At 43.2% G+C, this 24913-nt stretch overlaps 1 protein-coding gene across 2 annotated transcripts; it reads right to left on the bottom strand.

Moving 5' to 3' along the window:
• Nucleotides 1–24913, bottom strand: ngfb (nerve growth factor b (beta polypeptide)). 2 transcript variants are annotated; one of them, XM_035795984.2, is made up of 3 exons: nt 24774–24913; nt 4626–4769; nt 1–953 (listed from the first exon to the last, which is right to left on the bottom strand). In XM_035795984.2, exon 3 carries the CDS (start codon nt 939–941, stop codon nt 327–329), a length of 615 nt encoding a protein of 204 aa, XP_035651877.1. In that variant the 5' UTR covers nt 942–953; nt 4626–4769; nt 24774–24913; the 3' UTR covers nt 1–326. The 2 variants fall into 2 exon arrangements, 1 of the variants encoding a protein (XP_035651877.1); XR_008074066.1 differs by lacking the exon at nt 1–953 and adding an exon at nt 3808–4218.

Raw genomic sequence — 24913 nt, 5'->3', positions numbered from 1 at the left:
TGACATTGGTCCCTGTGACAGCCACCACCCAGACAATAATGCCAAACAACATGCAGTGCATGTACTGAGGTGTTTAATAAATAACAATATCAACAACAAAACAACAAGTGATAAAGAAATGGTTGGTTTATATACTTGTAGTCCTCATAATCAATAATTTACTTTGTGCAGACGGCTAGGTGAGGGCTGTAGTGGGGCAGAGTCTCAGAGCACTCCAGTGGGTAGGTGGTGGGGGGTTGGGACTGCAGTACTGCAGTGACCATATGATAGTACCAAGTGGTCCTGTCGTCAGTACTGAAGTGACCACATGACCCGTGAGAGTACGGTCACTGTCGCCAGGACTTTCGGCTAAGCACACAGACACAGGCCACGTTGATGCGGATCAGTCTCCAGGCCACCAGGTTTTTGAAGGAAGTCAGCGCCCGCACAAAAGTGTGCGAGTTGGTGCAGTAGGAGTTCCAGTGTCGCCCATCGATGCCCAGGCAGCCATTGCTGCCTCCCCGTGCGCCACGGCACGTGGTCTCAAAAAAGTATTGCTTCTTCTTCACGTTGTTAATGTTCACGTCCGGGAGCACCTCCACCTCGTTGCCAGATATATCTGTGGCCTTGGTCTTGTTGCCTACCCAGACGCTGATGCTCTCACACACAGAGTACACCCCCCGGTGCTTCGGCTGACCAACCCTGCGCCTTGCCCTGCTGGCCCCGGACCCCTGGTGTCCCATGGGCTCAGTGTCGGGCGGCTGGGCACTGAAGAGAACGCGGGGTGAGCGGTAGCGTCGCTTGGTGAACAGTTTGGGATCCACGGTGGGGGCAGAGTTAGGGGTCCTTTTGGGGGCAGGGCCTTGCTGCTGAACGGAGACCGGGGGGCAGAAGTCCCCTCCCATGGTGGCCACTGCCTGGGCACTGACCATGAGGAGCAGGACCAGCATGGACGACCTCATGGACTCACACACCTGGCGGGATCAAACACACACACACAGACATCAACATCAGGGATCAAATACACACACAGACATCAACATCAGGGATCAAATACACACACAGACATCAACATCAGGGATCAAATACACACACAGACATCAACATTAGGGATCAAATCCTGTTCAAGAATTGTAGAAACTGACTGGATTCCCGCTTCATCCATCATCGAGCATACAGACAGGTGGTTTCAAAATAGGTGAGGGACTTTGTCATATTCATCCATAGAGAAAGGTAGTTTGAGGATTATAATGTGTGACACTTGTTAGAGTGTGGGCTCAGTGTGATGGCAGTACTGTGCAGGGATGGAGAGATACAACAACAGCTGTGTCCTTGTCAGGTTACTGGTAATGGCAGCTCGCACAATATGCTTTACACAATACATACTGTGCAGCAAGAAAAACATGTTTATTCTTGTGGTGGGTGTGGGAAAAAATCGAATCACCTTTTATTTATCCCATGCGCCGAATACAATACAACATTTCACCTTACAGTGAAATGCTTACGTATGAGCCCCAAAGCAACAATGCAGTTAAAAAAATATGGATAAGAATAAGAAATAAAAGAAAAAAGTCATTAAAGAGCAGCAGTAAAATTACAATAGTGAGAATATATACAGGGGGATACCAGTACAGAGTCAAACCAGTGCAGGGGTACTGGTTAGTTAATTATGTACATATAGGCAGAGTTATTAAAGTGACTATGCGTAGATGATAACAACAGAGAGAAGCAGCAGTGTAAAAAAGGGAGGGGCAAAGCAAATAGTCAGGGTAGCCATTTGATTAGATGTTCAGGAGTCTTATGGCTTGAGGGTAGAAGCCGTTTATAGAAGCCTCTTGGACTTCGACTTGGCACTCCGGTACCGCTTGTCGTGCGGGAACAGAGAGAACAGTCCATGACTAGGGTGGCTGGAGTCTTTGACAATATTTAGGTCCTTCCTCTGACGCTGCCTTGTATAGAGGTCCCGGATGGCAAGAAGCTTGGCCCCAGTGATGTACTGGGTCGTTCGCACTGCCCTCTGTAGTACCTTGTGGTCGGAGGCCGATTTGTTGCCATATGAGGCAGTGATGCAATCAGTCAGGATGCTCTCGGTGGTGCAGCTGTAGAACCTTTTGAGGATCTGAGGACCCATGCCAAATCTTTTCAGTCTCCTGAGGGGAATAGGTTTTGTCGTGCCCTCTTGGTGTGCTTGGACCATGTTAGTTTGTTGGTGATGTGGACACCAAGGAACTTGAAGCTCTGAACCTGCTCCACTGCAGCCCCGTTGATGAGAATGGGGGTGTGCTCAGTCTCTTTTTCCCTGTAGTCCACAATCATCTCCTTTGTTTTGATCACGTTGAGGGAGAGGTTGTTGTCCTGGCACCACACGGCCAGGTCTCTGACCTCCTCCCTATAGGCTGTCTCAGTGCTGTCGGTGATCAGGCCTACCACTGTTGTGTCATCTGCAAACTTAATGATGTGTTGGAGTCATGCCTGGCCGTGTAGTCATGAATGAACAGGGAGTACAGGAGGGGATTGAGCACGCACCCCTGAGGGGTCCCTGTGTTGAGGATCAGCATGGCGGATGTGTTGTTACCTACCCTTACCACTTGGGGGTGGCCCGTCAGGAAGTCCAGTATCTAGTTGCAGAGGGAGATGTTTAGTCCCAGGTTCCTTAGCTTATTGATGAGTTTTGAGGGTACTATGGTGTTGAACGCTGAGCTGTAGTCAATGAATAGCATTCTCACTTAGGTGTTCCTTTTGTCCAGGTGGGAAAGTGCAATGTGGAGTGCAATAGAGATTGCATCTTCTGTGGATCTGTTGGGGCGGTATGCAAAATGGAGTGGGTCTAGGGTTTCTGGAATAAAGGTGTTGTGAGCCATGACCAGCCTTTCAAAGCACTTCATGGCTACAGAAGTGAGTGCTATGAGTCAGTAGTCATTTAGGCATGGTACCTTAGTGTTCTTGGGCACGGCACTATGGTGGTCTGCTTAAAACCTGTTGGTATTACAGACTCGGAGAAGGAGAGGTTTGAAATGTCAGTGAAGACACCAGTTGGTCAGCACATGCTCGCAGTACACATCCTGGTAATCTGTCTGGCCCCGCGGCCTTGTGAATGTTGACATGTTTAAAGGTCTTACATCGGCTGCGGAGAGCTTGATCACACAGTCTTCCGGAACAGCTGGTGCTCTCATGCATGTTTCAGTGTTATTTGCCTCAAAGCGAGCATAGAAGTAGTTTAGCATGTCTGGTAGGCTTGTGTCACTGGGCAGCTCTCGGCTGTTCTTCCCTTTGTTGTCTGTAATGGTTTGCAAGCCCTGCCTCATCCGACGACCGTCAGAGCCCGTGTTGTACGATTCGATCTTAGTCCTGTATTGATGCTTTGCCTGTTTGATGGTTCGTCGGAGGGCATAGCGGGATTTCTTATTAGCTTCTGGGTTAGAGTCTCGCTCTTTGAAAGTGGCAGCTCTAGCCTTTAGTTCAGTGCAGATGTTGCCTGTAATCCATGGCTTCTGGTTGGAGTATGTACGTACGGTCACTGTGGGGATGACATCATCGATGCACTTATTGATGAAGCCCATGACTGATGTGGTGTACTCCTCAATGCCATCGGAGGAATCCCGGAACATATTCTAGTCTGTGCTTAGCAAAACAGTTATGTAGCTTAGTATCTGCTTCATCTAACCACTTTTTTTATTGATCTAGTCACTGGTGCTTCTTGCTTTAATTTTTGCTTATAAGCAGGAATCGGGAGGATAGAATTATGGTCAGATTTGCCAAATGGAGTGCGAGGGAGAGCTATGTGTGGAGTATAGGTAGTCTAGAGTTTTTTTCCCTCTGGTTGGACATTTAACATGCTGATAGACATTTGGTAAAACAGATTTATGTTTCCCTGTACTAAAGTCCCCGGCTACTAGGAGCGGTGCCTCTGAGTGAACGATTTCTTGTTTGCTTATGGCGGAATATAGCTCATTCAATGCTGTCTTAGTACCAGCCTCAGTCTGTGGTGGTATGTAAACAGATACTAAAATACAGATGAAAACTCTCTAGGTAGATAGTGTGGTCTATAGCTTATTATGAGATACTCTACTTCAGGCGAGCAATAGCTCGAGATTTCCTTAGATATCGTGCACCTGCAGTTATTTACAAAAATATATAGTCCGCCGCCCCTTGTCTTACCAGACGCCACTGTTCTATCCTGCCAGAACAGCGTATAACCAGCCAGCTGTATGTTGACAGTGTCGTCGTTCAGCCACGACTCTGTGAAGCATAAGATATAACAGTTTTGAATGTCCCGTTGGTAGTTTAATCTTCTGCGTAGGTCATCGATTTTACACTCCAAAGATTGCATGTTTGCTAGCAAAATGGATGGAAGTGGGGGTTTATTCGATCGCCTATGAACACGCCTTCTCCGGCATCATTTTACACCAAAAAAAATGAAAGCAGCATTACAGTGTGTTGTATTCTAACTCTACACCAGGAGTTCTTATAGTGACCTGACCAGGAAAAACTCTGTAAACAGGTGACCCTTTTTGAAATTGTGACCCGCGCAGAAATCTTCAGTGATTTTTGCATGTCACTACTCTCACGTAAAGCTTTATGAAAATAAAATTATTCAAATTTGAATTGGATTCAATACATATTTAAAAAAATCTTGTTCAGCTCACCTGTGCAGTGTTTCCGCGTGAAGTGTGGCCCCTGGCGGGGCGGGCTCCTAGAGCACGTGTTCAGAGCAGACTGCCTTCCAGGTTTCTGCCATCAGGCCTGTCTGTCTGGCTCTCTATGGCCCCCAGCTTGGCTCTGGCACCTGCCTATGGCGAGAGAGAAAGACACAAATAACCTGAGGAAGGCATGCAACCAAAGCACACGGTTTTAACAACAACAAATGATTTCTAAAGCCAACGTCAACGGTCCTGCCAAAAGTTGCGGAATATCTTCAGCTTACTCTTTCAGTGTTCATGCACCTTGGTTGGAAAGTGGGGTAGCCACAGTATTATTTCCCCTCTGCGCTGTGGTGAGTCATGCACAGGGTTTGTAAAGCAGCCCATCAAGCCACTCTAAACACGCTGACATGGGAGAGGGATGGCCAAAGAGCGCCAGTGTAATATACTTGTTACATACCAGTACACACACGTGATACACAGGACCTGTGGGATTCATTGTACAGTATGGAACCCACAGGTTTGAACAAAACATTGCTCAAGAAATATATTTAATCAATCCACAGTGAGACATATTAACACATATTCCTCACATGCAGCTGAGGTGATATACTGTCTGTATTAGTGTTTCCATGTGTGGTTTCCCATATGAAAACTATAAACTAGATTTGGGTCTTAGTGCATTAAACTCAATGACTTTGCCACAGACATTTTTCTCATAGATCTGCGAACAGAACACTAAACCCTCTCTCTGTATTGCTCTCCCAGGAATCTCCAAAACATTCCAGTGTAATCCCTCTACCCCCTCTCGCAGAGGCAGCATTGTAAGGACAGTGGATAACCATTTGGGCAGAGAGAAAGACTTAGCTCCTCACCAAATAGCTCTTCTCCAACAACACCTTGTTACTGTCACACAGTCTGACTGCTACTATAAATCAACCACATAGAACACACAGTATCATCCACAGAATCATCCCAACATAATAATTGAGAACACACCACACCAGACAGTCTTTCTCCTGAAGTTAGACAAATGGATGGATGGATGAAGAGGCAAGGAACTTAGCAGATCTGCTCGTAGTATACACTATCTACAGAATACAGTTTTGAGCTGTAAGTTCCTCATCATAGTCACAGCCAACAGGCCTAGAAGAAGGGAGAACGGAATCATATAGTTTGTCAGCCCAATTGCCTTGAACCTTGCCAGATGTCTATCAACACTCTTCGAAAAAAAGGTGCTATCTCGAGCCTAAAATGCTGTCCACAGAAGAGAACACATTGAAGAACCCTTTTTGGTTCCAGGAAGAACCCTTTCCACAGAGTGTTCTCCATGGAAGCCAAAAGGGTTCTAGCTGAAACCAAAAAGGTGTCTCCTATGGGGACAGCTGAAGAAACCCTTTTGGAACTCTTTTTTTAAAGTGTAGTGTACTGTATATAAAAGCCATGTTTGTCTTTCTCTCAGGGAAAGACACATTTTCCAAACCAATATGGAACTCTATAAATGACAGAATCCGAAACATCCTGCTTGCTTTCAGTTACATAACCTTCCAAGAATCTTTGAGACCAGTTACTTTGTACCATGACCACTATATTATTTAAGACTCTGTGGAAGGCACTGTGTGGTTTTTAACGAGTTTACATTGAATATACATGTATGCAATGACAAAAAAAATTGCAGCGTCACTGACAAGTGCAATTACACCCAGTAATCGATATGGTCTGTTAGCTCAGAATAGCGCGGCCCACCCACAACTACTGACCTACAACTCATTAGCTCTAATGGAGTCAGTCCATTTAATGAATTCCGTCTGGCATGACTGACAACCAGACCCCGGCGACACAGACAATCCACCGTCTGCCACACGGGAACAACCCCCCCACCCCTCCCAGAAAACGTTGGCTTCATTTATATGGTAAAAGTCACACAGTGCCTCTGGTAACCTGAGCCTGTCTGCCCGGCCCCCATTCAAAGCCGTCCGGCGTAGAGGGAGCTGTGGCACCGGTGACTTTATCTGAGGGCCACCTCTGGGCTTTGAATGACATGCTGCTCAGTGCGTTGCCGTGGGCATTCTTGCGAAACTGCTCACAGCAGGAATGAAACATAGCATTGTGCTGGCCTAGAGCCTGATATAGCAGGGCTCGGGGGGGGGCAAGCACAAAGAACAGGAGAGAGATATGGATACTGAGAATAGTTTGGTCTTTACATTGTAGAATATCTGTAGTTACCGTAGATAGTTTTATGCTGTGTGAGACTTTTTTTTAATCTGCCTTTATTCAAAGTGACTCATAGAGAGATGCTGCAATGCTTCATGAAGGTTTAGCAGATGCTAGACCAAATGTGTTATCCTAATCAATTAATCAATCTACGCTACCATTCAAAAGTTTGGGGTCACTAAGAAATGTCCTTGTTTTTGAAAGAAAAGCACATTTGTTGTCCATTAAAATAACATCAAATTGATCAGAAATACAGTGCAGACATTGTTAATGTTGTAAATTACTATTGTAGCTGGAATCGGCTGATTTTTAATGGAATATCTACATAGGGGTACAGAGGCCAATTATCAGCAATCATCACTCCTGTCTTCCAATGGCACACTGTGTAAGCTAAGTTCATCAAGTTTATAATTTTAAAAGGATAACTGATTATTAGAAAACCCTTTTGCAATTATGTTAGCAGAACTGAAAACTGTTGTGCTAATTAAAGAAGCAATAAAACTGGCATTTAGACAAGTTGAGTATCTGGAGCATCAGCATTTGTGCGTTCAATTACAGCCTCAAAATGTCCAGAAACAAGTAACTTTCTTCTGAAACTTGTCAGTCTGTTCTTGTTCTGAGAAATAAAGGCTATTCCATGCGAGAAATTGCCTAGAAACTGAAGATCTCATTCAACGCTGTGTACTACTCCCTTCACAGAACAGTGCAAACGGGCTCTAATCAGAATAGAAGGAGGAGTGGGAGGACCCGGTGCACAACTGAGCAAGAGGACAAATACATTAGACTGTCTAGTTTGAGAAACAGATGCCTCACAAGTCCTCAACCGGCAGCTTCATTAAATAGTACCCGCAAAACACCGGTCTCAACGTCAACAGTGAAGAGGCGACTCTGGGAAGCTGGCCTTCTAAGCAGAGTTCCTCTGTCCAGTGTCTGTGTTCTTTTGCCCATCTTAATCTTTTCTTTTTATTGGCCAGTCTGAGATATGGCTTTTTCTTTGCAACTCTGCCTAGAAGGCCAGCATCCCGGAGTCGCCTCTTCACTGTTGACGTTGAAACTGGTGTTTTGCAGGTACTATTTAATGAAGCTGCCAGTTGGTTACTACATGATTCCTTATGTGTTATTTCATAGTTTTGATGTCTTCACTATTATTCTACAATGAAAACAGTGAAACAATCCAAAGGGGTGAGTAGGTATTATATACTCACTGTAGGTATTAGATCATCATATGACTGTTTTGGTCCTGGGGTCATCTCAGAAAATTCAATTAGCGGGAGATGATAAGGATACATTTCAAGCAAAAATGGGTATGTTGTCATACAGTAGAAGGTTTGACCTTTAAGGAGTTGATGCAAAACACATTAGCTCAATTGAAGCCCTTATTTTATAAGGCTGCATTTTACCCCGCTCCAGCGTGAACATTCTAAGAAGTATAATAGCATGCAATTGAAGCATTCTGTTTCCCATTTTCTTGACAACATTCTTGTTTGATCTAGTTGGGGGGTGTATTACTGTTATCACGTGATCACTTTGTGGGAAATAATCTTAAATATGACAATTCCAGAGAGTGAAATTGGCAGGCTGTTTTGATTCACTGCAGATGTGTGAGAGTGGAGGAAGGAGGCTGTCGTCTAGGCCTGCTGAAAGCCAAAGAGGACCTGTAGTAATCAACTGCAGGACGGCTCTGCGTTCCCAGCACACTTGCTCTGACTGTAGAGTTGTGGAAGTGCGATGTAGTCCAGTGTAACTGCTGATCTCGCAGATTGAGCCATCACTTACTATTCCATTCAGAATACCAAGAACTCAAAATCAACAAATGGGATTGTGAAGGGGCTGTGTCTACCTGGAGATAATGTGCAGAGCGTGTGTTAGAAGTTCCTGCAAAGAGGGTGTTTAGAAATGTCTGGAAAGAGAATGTAGAGACGTCTCCGCCAGTGAAACGGGTCTGCATTCTGCTGTTGTGAATTCTGCAATAAAATAAAAGTTTGATGTAATATTGAGAATCCGGTAGACCCCCCCCCCCCCCAAAAAGAGACATCAGAATAAACACTTTTATCTTTCCTTCCGCCATTCGTCCTTAAATGTTTCAGTGTTGAAAACATAATTCACCAAGAAAGAAAAAAGTTCAAGCAGGAAGGCACCGTAAACTTGTATGGAGCTGGAGTTTTACTAGGACAGTTTCATTAGTCACTGATGGCTGTGTTTGGTCTCTGTGCTTGGAGGGAACACAGCGGACCCTTGTCTCTGTACACACTGTCACTTCATACACATTATCCTCACTTAAACACATCTGTCAAAAAGAAGACAGCCATTCCTGTGAACTACAACTACCACAAAATAATACTGAGCAAAACGCATGAAAGGCTTTGTTTTTCCGCTGTAAATTATATATTAAAACTAGATGGTAAAGATTCAAAGATCAGTATTGATTTCTCCATTCAATATGATGTCTTCCTGTCCGATCCCGATCCCTGGTTAGGAGAGGTGTTGGTAAGCAACATTGTAGAAATTGTCTAGCACGTTGTTCTGCTCACTTAAACAAAGAGCCTGAAATATTTTGTCGACCTGAATTGGTCAACGTGATCCAGTTTAACCTAATGGAAAGAGTCTTAGCAGGAATAACATTGATCTCATATCATTCCAATGAAGTGATATCCACGAAGTAGACCTAGAAAAGGCAAACAAGGATAGGATGAAATTGTGTTCCTGGGTTAACATTACAGTTTACAGACACAAAGGACAAATTCAGCTATTATAGGACAGATTATCACAAGGCCTTAAACGTTATGCGTGACCAATGTATCAAGACTTGGGAGATGATTTTACCTTGATCGTAGTCTGTCCCAAAGCATCCACACCTGGCCACTGAAATAACATGTCCTTTGATGTAGCTAGAGAATAAATGTGTCAATGAACAAAACATTTTGATACAGGCCTCACATCTGGCATACCCTACAAAACATTGAAGAGAGCACATTTGAGTGCATCTCACAGCCAGTAATGCATTGTACAGTGTTTAGCTTGGACCAATGGCAGCCAGCAGGCCACTTTTGGCTCGTTCAAGTCCATCGAGCTCACAATGTTTTGCTGTGAAATTACGGAGGCTCCGTCTGTTTACACCGTTGTTTCATCGGTTTGTGTGTAGCTGCGGCTCTACTTGTCAGTCAGTCGGCGGGGCTCAAAGCCTCTGCCTCAGGTTGCATGTTGCTTTATGACTGCTAGCCGTGTCAGGATGAAAGCATTGTGTTTGTTATGGTCTTTCTCCCCCAGAGTTGCAGAATGTGTTAAATGGCACTGCTCTATTTCAAAGGTAAGCCAAGAGCCCCCCCCCCCCAAAAAAAACCCCACGAGTTTCAGTACCTTCGTGCTGTGTGGCCCTCTCACGTTTCCGGTTCTGGGGTAGAGACCACATTAGTGGGGGGCAATGAAGTGAGCAATCGTGGCCCTGTTGTAACTTTGCAAAGGGCAGATCATCTGAGCAGATGTTCAGATTTACATTATGTCCCTTGGCACTGTATACAACTGTCTGCGGTTCCTCTAAATATTGAAATTAGATCCCAAGTTTAGATGGCATACATAAATCTAGTCACGCAGAATATCAGAGATGATTGCCCCTCTGCAAGTAAAATAAACTTGACTTAACGCTTGCGATATACAACATTTTCTCTGGTGTGTGCAATTTCACATGCACTGACCCTCCTTCACCAGTCTGGGCTCAGGGTTCTTAAGAGGGACCTCTCCATGTAACGGCGTTAGAGGCTGTGTAGTGTATCCATCCATCTGACTCGTATCGGAAAAGCTGCCAACAGACTAGAAGAAACATCTTTCCCCATAGAAGAAAAAAAAACTATGCCTGCAACTGTCAGTGACAGTCTTACTGTGCACGAATCACACCACGGTCTATTTAGAATGTACTTTACTAAAAACGTATGCAGTAAGTAACAAATGTCAACATACTAGGCTCACCCATTCTGAGAAGGCGTCCTTTAATGAGCAATTGTTTCCCGCCATTCATTCATTTGGTAAAGCGCAACAGCTGGATATCAGCTGTTGTCAAACACACGTGGGTCTGAAAAGAGGATTCTCCTTCTCAATAGCATGCAGCGAATTCATACTAGATTTTTTTTTAAATTAATTAGCATGACATCCTTGCATTTAAAGCATACTCAGTTTCAGTGTTGGGGAGTAATGAACTACATGTAGATCAGCTAGTAATTTAACTACAATGAACAAAACTATAAACGCAACATGAAAAGTGTTGGTCCCATGTTTTGTGATCTGAAATAAAATCCCCAAATTTTTCCATACGCACAAAAAGCTTATTTCTCTCCAAATTTTTTGAACCAATTTTTTTTACACCCTGTTAGTGAGCATTTCTCCTTTGCCAAGATAATCCATCCACCTGACAGGTGTGGCATATCAAGAAGCTGATTAAACAGCGTGATCATTACACAGGTGCACCTTGTGCTTGGGACAATAAAAACCCACTCTAAAATGTTCCGTTTTGTCACACAACACGATGCTGCAGACGTCTCAAGTTTTGAGGGAGCATGCAATTGGCATGCAGGAATGTCCACCAGAGCTGTTGCCAGAGAAGTTAATATTACATTTTTCTACCATAAGCTGCCTCCAACGTCATTTTAGAGAATTTGGCAGTAAGTCAAACCAGCCTCACAACCGCAGACCACGTGTATGAAGTCGTGTGGGCGAGCGGTTTGCTGATGACAAAGTTGCGAACAGAGTACCCCATTGTGGCGGTGGGGTTATGCTATGGGAAGGCATAAGCTACGGACACAATGAACACAATTGCATTTTCTCATTGGAAATTTGGATGCGAGATCCTGGAGGCCCATTGTCATGCCATTCATCTGCCAACCTCACCTCATGTTTCTGCATGATAATTGTTGCAAGGACAGTAAACAATTCCTGGAAGCTGAAAATGTCCCAGTTCTTCCACGGTCTGCATACTCACCAGACATGTCACCCATTGAGCACGTTTTGGATTCTCTGGATCGACATGTACGACAGCGTGTTCCAGTTCCCGCCAATATCTAGCAACTTCGGACAGTCATTGAAGTAGAGCGGGAAAAACATTCAACTGGCCACAACCAACAGCCTGATCAACTCTATACAGAGGAGATGTGTGGCGCTGCATGAGGGAAATTGTGGTCACACCAGATACTGACTGGTTTTCTGATCTTACGCCCCTATCTTTTTTTAAGGTATCTGTGACCAACAGATGCATATCTGTATTCCCAGTCATGTGAAATCCATAGATTTGGACCGAATGAATTTATTTCAGTTGACTGATTTCCTTATATGAACTGTAACTCAGTAAAATCATTGACATTGTTTCTTCTTGCATTCATATTTTGGTTCAGTGTACATTTTGCAGTAGCTTGGTGGTAGTTGAACTAAATTTAAATCTTGGTAGTGTGTTCAGTAGTTGATTACTGTTTTTCCATGTAGCAGTGTAGCTAACCACTCGAACTTCACACTACTTTTTTTGTCAAAAGAAAACAAACTATGGGTGAAGTAGGCAATAATTTCCTTTCTTTTTAGGTACCAGGTCTGCCTTATTCTCCCTTGAAACATATTTTGTGTGTTTAATAGGCTAAATAACACATTACGTTAACATATGACTCCAAAGTGATCTGTCCTTGAAATTTGTAGTCTATGACATTTCAGATTTACACATTTTCACCAAGCAATTTATATGTAATGAACAATTTTTTCAAAGTACATTTAGTTCAGTAAACTATATTTTTCTTAAGGGTAGCTTGAATGTAGCTTAACTTCTTCCAGTTTGAAGTAATTGGTAGCTTGGTAAACTATATTTTCAGAGTAGCTTTTTTTTCCCAGTTTTCTATGTTTCACATACTACAAAATGTTTTTTTTTTTTTTTTTTTCGCATTTCCAAACAGCCTACTGTTTAGGATACAAGTAAGGGTATCCGGACATGGCCAATCATCTTGAAAGGTTCACCCAAATGTTTGCCTTTGGACAAAGGAACAAGAGAACTGACTACCTGAGACATTGAATTCCGATTTCGAGTAATAATTGAGACTCACGTCGTTTGTGACATAGTCAGCATGGAGTTAATGTGCAACCAGTGATGGTTCAACACTTCATTGCCTTCCCACCTACCCCCTTGTTGATCATTATTAAATTAGCTATTCCTTCAAGTGTGTCTTATTGTCTACAGAGAATGTAGAGGTGAGGTACAGAGTCTGCGCTTCAAATTATTTTGCACGACCTTAAGAGGCCAAACTGTTTACAGTAATATTATCCAATCAGGACTTCATAGGTTCCCTTCCATTTCAAATGGAAATTTGGATCTTGTTCATCCTCTCGCTGACCTTCATTTAGCCTCTTAACTTGTCCAATGTTATTGTACTGGTTTTTCCATGACAATTAAAGATGGATTCTGCATTAGGGGAAACCGTGTAACTGTCCACTCCAGCACCTTTGTTAATGTCTTTGTTTTGTGGACAAAACAAAGGTGTGGGCGTTGAGCAGTGTGGTAAAACAATTAGCAGTACATATTCTGCTGTTCTATCACATGTGCAATGATGTCTGAGGGACAAAAAACAATGTTTGTTGTTTCCTGTAACTTCTTCGTTGGTGTAATATCCCAAACGGATATGACAGTTTCACCATTAAGGACTCCAGCTTTAAAGGGTAGGGTTTATTAACAAAAATTACACGTCTAAACAAATTGCATAGTAGATCTACACGCACAGTTGAAGTCGGAAGTTTACATACACCTTAGCCAAATACATTTAAACTCAGTTTTTCACAATTCCTGACATTTAATCCTAGTAATTACTCCCTGTCTTAGGTCATCACCACTGTATTTTAAGAATGTGAAATGTCAGAATAATAGCAGAGAGAGATTTTTTTCAGCTTTTACTTCTTTCATCACATTCCCAGTGCTTCAGAGGTTTACATACACTCAATTAGTATTTGGTAGCATTGCCTTTAAATTGTTTAACATGGTTCAAATGTTTCGGGTAGCATTCCACAAGCTTCCCACAAAAGTTGGCTGAATTTTGTCCTATTCCTGCTGATAGAGCTGGTGTAACTGAGTCAGGTTTGTAGGCCTCCTTGCTCGCACATGCTTTTTCAGTCCTGCCCACAATTATTTTATGGGATTGAGGTCAGGGCTTTGTGATGGCCACTCCAATACCTTGACTTTGCTGTCCTTAATTTTAACACAACTTTGGATGCTTGGGGTCAATTGGAAGACCGATTTGCGACCAAACTTTAACTTCCTGACTGACGTCTTGAGATGTTGCTTCGGTATATCCACATAATTTTCCTCCCCCATGATGCCATATATTTTGTGAAGTGCAGCAATACACCCCCACAACATGATGCTGCCACCGCCTTGCTTCACTGTTGGGATGGTGTTCTTCGGCTTGCAAGCCACCCCCTTTTCCCTCCAAACATAACAATGGTCATTATGGCCAAACAGTTCTATTTTTGTTTCATTCAACCAGAAGACATTTCTCAAAAAAACACAATCTTTGTCCCCATGTGCAGTTGCAAATCATAGTCTGGCTTTTTTATGGAGGTTTTGGAGCAGTGGCTTCTTTCTTGCTGAGCGGCCTTTCAGGTTATGTCGATATAGAACTCGTTTTACTGTGGCTAGAGATACTTTTGTACCTGTTTCCTCCAACATCTTCACAACATCTGCACCAAAGTATGTTAGTCTCTAGGAGACAGAACGCATCTCCTTCTTCAGCGGTATGACGGCTGCGTGGTCCCATGGTGTTTATACTTGCGTACTATTGTTTGTTCAGATGAACGTGGTACCTTCAGGCATTTGGAAATTGCTCCCAAGGAGGAACCAGACTTGTGGAGGTCTACAATTTTCTTTCTGAGGTCTTGGCTGATTTCTTTTGATTTTCCCATGATGTCATGCAAAGAGGTATTGAGTTTGAACCTAGGCCTTGAAATAGATCCACAGGTACACCTCAAATTGACTCAAATGATGTCAGTTAGCCTATCAGAAGCTTCTAAAGCCATGAAATAATTTCTTTTAAATTTCCAAGCTTTTTAAAAGGTACAGTCAACTTGGTGTATGTAAACTTCTGACCCTCTAGAATTGTGATACAGTGAATTATAAGTAAACAATTGTTGGAAAAATTACACGTGTCATGCACAAAGTAGATGTCCTAACCGACTTGCCAAAACTATAGTTTGTTTACAAGAAATTTGTGGAGTGGTTGAAAAACGAGTTTTAATGACTCCATACTAAGTGTATGTAAACTTCTGACTTCAACTGTATGCCTAAAAATACATACAGTGCATTCGGAAAGTATTCAGACCCCTTGCCTTTTTCCACATTTTGTTACTTTTCCGTCTTATTCTAAAGATGTAGTAAAATACATTTAAAATTATTTATTTTTTTAAACTCAATAACTTATTTACATAAATATTCAGACCCTTTGCCGTGAGACTTGGAACTGAGCTCAGGTTCAACCTGTTTCCATTGATCATCCTTGAGATTTTTCTACAACTTCATTGGAGTCCACCTGTGGTAAATGCAGTTGATTGAACATGATTTGGAAAGGCAAAGACATGTCTACATAAGGTCCCACAGTTGTCAGTGCATGTCAGAGCAAAAACCAAACCATGAGGTTGAAGGAATTGTGTGTAGAGCTCCGAGACAGGATTGTGTAAAGGCACAAATCTGGGGAAAGGTACCAAACGATTTCGGCATAATTGAAGGTCCCCAAGAACACAGTGGTTTCTATCATTCTTAAATGGAGGAAGTTTGGAACTATCAAGACTCTTCCTAACTGAGCAATCAGGGAAGAATGGCCTTGGTCAGGGAGGTGACCAAGAACCCGATAGTCACTCTTACAGAGCTCCAGTGTTCCTCTGTGGAGATGGGAGAACCTTCCAGAAGGACAACCATCTCAGCAGCACTCCCCCAATCAGGCCTTTTGGATAGAGTGGCCAGACGGAAGCCACTCCTCAGTAAAAGCCACATGACAACCCTCTTGGAGGCACCTAAAGACTCTCAGACCAAGAGAAACAAGATTATCTGGTCTGAAACCAAGATATAACTCTTTGGCCTGAATGCCAAGCATTATATCTGGAGAAAACATGACATCATCCCTACGGTGAATCATGGTTGTGGCAGCATCATGCTGTGGGGATGTTTTTCAGCAGCAGGGACTGGGAGACTAGTCAGGATTGAGGGAAAGATAAACGTAGCAAAGTACATAGAGATCTTTGATAAAAACCTGCTCCAGAGCACTCAGGACCTCAGACTGGGGCAAAATTCCAACAGGACACCAATCCTAAACTCACAGCCAAGATAATGCAAAGTGGCGTTTGGACATTTAAAAAAAATAATAATAAATTCGCAAAAATGTCTAAAAACCTGTTTTTGCTTTGTCATTGTGGGGTATTGTGTGTAGATTGATGAGGAAAAAAATATTTTATCCATTTTAGAATAAGGCTGTAATGTAACAAAAAAAAGTGAAGGGGTCTGAATGCTTTCCGAATGCCTTGTATCCCTGAGCATGTGTGCCAAATTTAATCACTCAAATCAACAGGGTCAAACAGATCAAGAGATATAAACATGTGCCCTTTATAGCGCCACCGTGAGGTCAATATGAATGTTCTTGCATATGTTGAGTCTTGACAGTGTTTGCAACATGTGTACCAAATTTTTGTACAGATTTTTTTATATTAATGTGCAAGACCACTCCCATGTGAATGTTTAGATGACACATATCTGTAGCTCCCTTCAGTAACCACGAGCACAACCGTTCCTTGATTTTAACTGGCGGCTTTATTCTGTAGTCAGAATTATCACCTTCCGTGAGAACTATAAAGTTAATGAAAAATACAGTTAAGCACACTCTTACAACCTTATCTTACGAGTGACTTATTAGCTTGGTATAACTCTGAAGTGCTTAGATACATAACAGTTTAACTGGCGTTATAACGGGTTCAGATTAAACACATGAATAAAGGAAAAAATACCTTATTGGCTGCTTATTACAGAAGGGAGGAAATCAAACTTCACACTTATTATTCCTGGCATGAATTCACACTTCATCCTAACATACACTCTTCAACCTTTATGAACTACACCCGATGACATGAAAACTTAGCTAACGCAGCGCAGGATTGCCTTCCCTCCAAAAGTGTGTTGCTACAATAAGGATCCCCGTTACAACAGTATTAGCTACGTAGTTCGCTTGTATTATCATTATCAAACAATTAATTATCAAAAATTATCAAACAATTCAAACAAAAGACAACGACATAACCTGTAAGTCTAACTGTCAGTTACAATATCAACTTTTGTGCAGATCGGTCATTCTGTCCCAGAAGAGTAGCGTTTTTTCAAAATGGCAGAAAATCCATCATGGTGGACCTTATGCGTCCCTGAGGCAAATGTGTTCCTTGTGAGGAGAGGGACTTATGTAGCGAATGTCGTGACTTTAGGTCAAATGGGATCAAGGGCTTTACCTTTCAAAATTTGTTATAAACTGGGTGGTTTGAGCTCTGAATGTTGATTGGTTGAAAACCGTGGTATATCAGACCGTATACCATGGATATGACAAAACATGTATTTTTACTTTTCTAAATACATTGGTAACCAGTTTATAATAGCAATAAGGCACCTCTGGGGTTTGTGGTATATGGTCAATATCCCATGGCTACAACTGTATCCAGGCACTCCGCTTTGAGTCATGCTTAAGAACAGCCCTTAGCCGTGGTATATTGAGCATATACCACACCCCCTCAGGCCTTATTGGTTAATAATAGTGCCACCATCTGAACAATCAGTGTAATTTTGTAAATGCCAGATTTCTATGGCAAGATGCATCATTCACCCAAGTTGTCAAAATCGGGCCAGTTCTGTCTGAGATATCACGTGTGACTAATGTACGAACCGACGTATAAACGAACAGAGACAGATCCACAGTCCCCTCCCCGATGTCATTGAGTGGGACAAAAATATATATTTTTTATCTGCATTAACATGATACTTTTTCAAGTTATTTTCATTTTAAGGAACTATTTTGGCCTTCCATGGCTTCCTGTTTCACTGGGATATAAAATTGTGGTAACACGCATGTATAATCCCTTTCTCATCCATCACAGATGAAAAGAGATAAAGGCTGTTGACCTTCATGACTCAGGTAATGAGCGCAAAACAAAATGCTTAAAAAAACACTACTAGGGCAACAATTAAGACTATTGAAACCAGTGGAACAGTGGTAAACATGCCTGGTATTGGACACAAGTGTATCTTGTCCCCATGCACAGCGAGGAAGATGGTTCGGGAGGCAAAGGCAAATCCAAGGGCCAAACTTGGCAAATTACAAATCTCCGGGTCTCCAAATCTACAATTAGACACGGTCTCTGTCTCAGTAGACTGTTTGGAAGGGTTGCCAGAAGAAAAAAAACTTTATTGAGAGCAGCCAACAAATTTAAATGCCTGGAGTTTGCTAAATAACATTGGCTCTAGGATTGGAACCGATGCTATGGTCAGATGACACGAAAATAGTGGTCTTTGACCCCACAGATCAGTGGTGGGTTTGTCGTCGAAAGAAGCATGCATATGCAGAAGACAACTTCATGCCTACTATAAAATATCATGTTATGGGGCTATTTTCCTTCCACTGGTCCTGGGACCCTTGTTAAAGCTGGAATTCTTAATGGTGAAACTGACATGTCCGTTTGGGATATTACAACAGCAAAGAAGTTATTGCAATTGAATTGAACAGGGCAGTCCATAAGCGCAGACCAAAGGATATCAAGGATCTGGAAATATTCTATATGGAGGAATGGTCTACGATTCCTCTCAATGTGTTCTATAATCTCCTAAAATCTTTCAGAAAAAGGCTCAGTGCCGTGCTGGTGTTGAAAACAGTGGTGCCAATAATTTTGAGACCTATATTTTACCAAATTTTTTGTGTCACTTGTTATGAACCAAAATGTAGTTCTCTGAACAGTATAGTATAATAAAATCCAATTTCATGAGCATGCGATAGCTCAGTATTTGTATTCTATATCTTTATCAAGAGGGCCAATAAATTGGGATGTGACTGTATGAAAGCAAACTAACACAGTCTGTCTATGGTTCTCCTCAACCCAATGCAACACATACTGGGTCTGCTACAGATCTCTTTGCTCTTTTGTGCTTTACTTAGACTTTCTCTTTCGATTTCAATAATCAAAATTACAGTTTTTCCCACAACTGCAACTACTGGCTTGATACTGTCACGCCCTGGCCATAGATATGCTTTTATTCTCTATTTTGGTTAGGCCTGGGTGTGACTAGGGTGGGCATTCTAGTTGTATGTACGCTCATCACGCTGCGCTTTGGTCCGATCCTTTCCAGGAAGACATCCGTGACAGAACTACCCACCACAAACGGACCAAGCGGCGTGGCCGGGAGGAGCAGCTCTTTCTGGAGGAATGGACATGGGAGGAGATATTGGAAGGCAAGGGACCCTGGACACAGGCTGGTGAATATCACCGTCCTAATGAGGAGCTAGAAGCAGCAAAGGCGGAACGGCGTTGGCACAGCGGAGCAAGCACGAGAGGCAGCCCCCCGATTATTATTTTTTTGAGCCAACTCCCCGTGCTTACCAAAAGGAGCGTGGTACTGGTCAGGCACTGTGTTATGCGGTAAAGCGCACAGTGTCTCCAGTGCGCTCTCATAGCCAGGTGCACTATATGCCACGCTAGAGTGGGCATCCAGCCAGGGCAGATTGTGGCAGCTCAGCGTGCTTAGTCTCCGGTGGGCCGTTTCATATCCTGCGCCGGCTCTGCGCACTGTGTCTCCTGTGTGCTGTGACTGCTCAGTGCGTCCTATGTCTGCGCTCCGCCCGTGCCGGGCTAAAGTGGGCATTCTGCCAAGAGGAGAAGTGCAAGTGTTAGGCACCAGATCTCCAGTGCTCCCCCACAGCCCGGTTCGACCTGTGCCTGCGCTCTGGAGGTGCCGGGCTAAAGTGGGCATTCAGCCTGGAAGAGTGGTTCCAGGGATAAGCACTAGGTCTCCAGTGCTCCCCCACAGCCCGGTTCATCCTGTGCCTCCTCCAAGGACCAGGCCTTCAGTAGGTCTCCCCAGCCTGGTGAATCCTGTGCCTGCTCCACGGGCCAGTCCGGGGCCCGCAACGAGGGTCCCCAGTCCGGGGCCCGCAACGAGGATCCCCAGTCTGGGGTCCGCATCGAGGGTCCCCAGTCCGGGGTCGGCGGCGAGGGTCCCCACACCAGAGGTGCCACCAAAGTGGAGGGAGCCAGAGGCGGAGGGGGGTCTACGTCCCGCACCAGAGCCACCGCTGTAAGGGATGCCCACCCGGACCCTGCCCTTTAGAGTCAGGTTTTGCGGCCAGAGTCCACACCTTTGGGGGGGCCATAGAGAGGCCCTAGGGTGGGCATTCTAGTTTCTTTACTTCTATGTTTTTCTGTTTCTAGGTGTTGGCAGGGTATGGTTCTCAATCAGGGACAGCTGTCTATTGTTGTCTCTGATTGGGAATCATACTTCGGCAGCCTTTTTTCCTTTCGCATTTGTGGGTAGTTGACTTTGTTAGTGGCATTGTTGCCCAAGTTAAGCTTCACGGTCGTGTCCTTGTTTTGTTGGAGACATTCATTAAAAATAAAATAAATGTACGCTCATCAAGCTGCGCTTTGGTCCGGTCATTTCCAGGAAGATGTCCGTGACAGATACAGGGTAAGTTATTACAGCGGTAGACTCGGGTAGAATATTTGTGTTATGTCGACTGTGTGGCCAGGCATTCTAGTGCTGTAGATTCTTGTCTTCAAAATATGATATTTTGAAGGGTTAACTTCAATGTGTTTTTCATATGATTTAAATTGGTTCATTCTTGTTTGGCAGTAATGACATTTATTGAAAGTTAAGCAAATGTGACATTTGCAATCTGTGATATAGACGGAATAGATTTGCAGTATAAACATAATCTTATATTCACTTTTGATTGAAAACGCCTCATGCGCTGAAGCATATTACTTTAATGAGTAAGGCGATCTCACGTCTGGGAGTCCAGGCCCACCCACCAACCCACCTGTGGAACAGATTGTTTGGCAGATGAACCGGACCATAGGGTCAAATAGCTGTAGACTTCCTGAGTGCACTGCAACCCCGCAGCAATGCAACTCAGCTCATACCAGATGAGGAGAGACAAAAGAGGAGTAAAGAGAGCGGGCCAGCAGTCAAATAGGGGTGCTTAGATTTGTCCTGTTTCATACATGTACAAATATGCTCAAATATATAATATAAATCTAATATTTCTCCCCTGTGCCCTTTCCGGTTTGAACTTCTACTAGTAATCCTGGGGATCAGTCAGAGGAACGCCTGGGGGCTTTGGTTCGCACCGTGAAACCCCTCCAGCAAGCAGGGAAGGATTATCTGTCCCTCGGGACCTGTTTTCAAGCCCTTCACACTGTCAACTCTGAGAGACATAGTGTGTCAGGTGAGACTAACCACTGTAAAACACCTTCCCTAAAACCAAACACCTCACGTAATACCTCAGGATAAGAGACTCAAAAAGGAGTGGCCGAAAGGCGATTGGGCTCGAAAAGTATTGTATTTAAGCCACAAAAGAACTTGCTGTGTGTACAGGTAAGATTTGGAAGTAAGTTGGATTTGCACAGACCCCAAGAGCAGGAAAATGTGTTGAGGTTAGGGAGTGTTTTCCCTTATTAACAGTGATAATAGCACTGATACAGTGCCCATCTCCCATTCAGATGATGCATGGAATTTGCTATTGTTACATTTTCTGTGTTGACAGCCTCTGCTGAGAGAACGAATGATGATGAGTGTGATAAGAAGGAAAGCATCTCTGGTCTGATGAACTGCATACAGTTCGTCTAGCTCTTGCAAAAATTAAACATCTGTAAGTTGTGTGCTGTCTAGCTCTTGCGAAATTAAACATCTGTATGTTGTGTGCTGTATAGTTGAGGCCCACCCGTTATAAATATCCCGAAATGTATCTGTTTATTTGGAATCCAGCAAACACACAAGTTTATTTCCACAAGTGCCTGTGCGTATCCCAATGCTGTGATAGTTACCACTTTGTTATGATATTTAAATAATAACGTTATTAATTGTATGTTAAAATATCTAATGTGCTAGAATAATTTTTGCTGTACAAACAACAGGATGAACAGGAATTACATTTACTCTCACGGATGGCCAACAATACCTATCTGAAAGCCACGCCTCCAGTCTTTCCGATATGACCAGGTGGAAAGTGATGATGTCTGAGAAGCCGGTGTTTGGAGGATATATTGGCACCGGTGCTGTTAGGCTCTCGAGACGAAGCCGTGCCAATATATATCCTTCAAACACCGGCTTTTATGGTATTAGCACTTTTATTCAATTTATTCATACTATTTCATCCTTCCACAACATATAGTCCCGACACAAATCTAGCGTTCCTACCCAAGCCGGCTGGTCGTTCGTTCTATCGGTTCGGTTGCTAGAGACGCGACCCAGTCATTCAGTCTTTTTGTTCTTCATCTATGGACGCGGCTATGGCTTACTTACAGTCACTTCAAAAAGTGCAGCCAGAATAACAGCAAAGCATTTGTATTTCTTCAAGCTGTTCTCTAGCGGCATTTATTTGGATATATCCATAACAATGAGCTAATGAGGTGTGATTTCGCCTGGCATACGTTCTCACTCGCCTCGACACTGTTGCTCAGAGAAGCTAGCCAACAACATAGCTAACACAATCACTTCAAACTGAAGCTGGAAAGACTGCAAACTAGCTGCACTGAGTTTCGTTTTACCTTGTTTGCCTATATCCATAAAAATTATGCCAGCTTATTCATGATTTCGACTGACTGAGAAACGCTGCATGCCTGTCTGTCTGTCTCGCCCCGACACATTCATTACTATGACACAGCTGGAGATCGAATTTGAGTATTGAAACAATGTTGCAAATGTTGGAGAGACAGACATCAAGATTTATACAAATCTCCGCTGTTGAAAACTAAATGTTAGTATAAAAGAAATGTGAGATAATGTCTAGATGCTTTTTATAGTGGAGATAAAGTGTGTGGCTGGGCTGATGAGACAGTGGACTGTGCAGTCTGATGGAACAGAGTAAATAGACATTTTAACGTCAAAGATTTAACCGGTGGCAACTTGTGGACTAGATACCGGCTGGAATGCGGTTTTAACCAATCAGCATTCAGGATTAGATCCACTCGTTGTATAAAGCTCAATAACCCAGCATCAACAACCCAACTTAAAGAAAACAACGGGTTGTTTGTTACCCAACTGGCAGAGTCAAAATAACCCAACGTGTGTTCTGTCTGTCCAATATTTACCCGAATTGGGTTGTTTTTAACCCAGCAACCTTTAGAGTGCAGGACATTTGAGCACTGCAGAGAGGTAAACATTTAGTACAGCTGCTCTCTTGTTTCCGGCAGCCCCTCAGAATTCCACAATAGGGGTCAATTCCATTTGTCGTTTGGCACCCTCCATTCCCTCCTCTCACTCCAAAACAACTAACTCTGTGATCTCTATGTAAGTGCCATTTGAGTGACAGCTCTTTGAAGGGGAGTGAACATAGGCCTTGGGGGGATACCTCAGTGTATCTCAACAACTCCTTTGAGTGGAGATAACATGTGAAATTCATGTCTGAACATAAATGTTAAAGTCTATAAAATTCAAATTGCTAACTGAAAATGTAATAGAAAGAAAACAAAGCAGAAAATGATTCGCTTTTGGAGTAGTGCCTAGCAGTCCATAGAGGAGAGAGAGAGAGAGAGAGAGAGAGGTGGGTATCTGAGTACAGCTGTAACCTGAGGAGCAAGAGGCTGGGTTTCGAGGCTGGGCTATGAGTGACAACTCTCCCTTAGGGAAAAGATGAGATGGTAGCATCTCATTCAACCACGGGCTTCAATCTCTACCTCTACCACCTCTCTGCTGAGCCCTCAACCAGGCAGCCTGGTGAAGGCCAGTACGGGATTGAAACACCAAGGTAAGAATTTACTATAAGAGCCAAGGACCTTACATGTTAGGTTCAGAGGCGTTAAGCTCTGTTTGCCAAAACAGCCAAATACTCCATCGAAACGTGACTCGATTCTCAATTGTTTTACGTTTCTAAAAGCATGAAGCCCTCTACCTTCATATCACATCAATAGTTTCACGAATACTAAACTGTACTTACTGTACACTGTTTCAACCAGTTTTAACACAGTTGCAGCCGACAGTTTTTTTTTTCAGTTACACTACGTTTGTGGCGCCCTTTCTTCCGTTTCACACAGGTGTTCGGGGATGCAGATGGCTAATTAGCACAGGCCTCTATCTTGCGTCTGTCTTCCGTAAACAAGCGCTGTAACATGGAAATATGGCCGCGTGGGAACCTTAACCCTGCAAAGGTGTGTAGTAATTAAACCTTTAGTTTTTTTTTACAATTATTTGCTGAAATAAAAGTTAAGTTCCATATGCTTCCAAAACTATATTGCATGTGAGGCATATTTGCATTTAGAAAGAGCTTCAGGGCTCTGTCAGAGAGTTGGACAGCTGTTCTCAGCCAGCAAACAGCCTCGTGAATAGACAGTCTATGAATGAGCTAGGTGGCTATTTAAAAAAAAAAATGGTACCCTCTCCCAGTCACTTCAGGGAGACCAGACCACTGACAGAGAAAGTTTTGGCATGCAAGCAAGTACAATCATAAAGACGTAATAAATTGATTTGGTACACAAAAGATGAAGGTATTTGACTAATTGCAAGAGCTTTATCTGGTTGTAATAAGTTGAACAGCATACTTGTATGTTCAATAGCAATGTTTTTTTTTCCCCTGAAAAGCTCAGGTCAAATAATTTTCTCAACCTTTTTCTTTTTACACAATGTATGAGTAAGTATGTTTCCCAATGTGGCTTTACAACACAGCAGCAGAGTGGCTGAACTTGTGTAAAGTCTCCTACCTCTTCACAAGTGGATGTCCCAACCAATACTGAGCTATATTCCAGTGTGCGTGTTATTCCACAGGTTTATCTCCACAAGTCGGGTCTCAAAAGGCCCAGTTCCTTCTGATTTGAGTGAAGACAATCCAGTCAGCCTCTTG

Source organism: Oncorhynchus keta, chromosome 21 (assembly GCF_023373465.1).
Source record: "Oncorhynchus keta strain PuntledgeMale-10-30-2019 chromosome 21, Oket_V2, whole genome shotgun sequence".
Taxonomy (NCBI): domain Eukaryota; kingdom Metazoa; phylum Chordata; class Actinopteri; order Salmoniformes; family Salmonidae; genus Oncorhynchus; species Oncorhynchus keta.
Note: the sequence above shows the minus strand (reverse complement) of the source record. Positions and strands in the feature narration are given on the sequence as shown.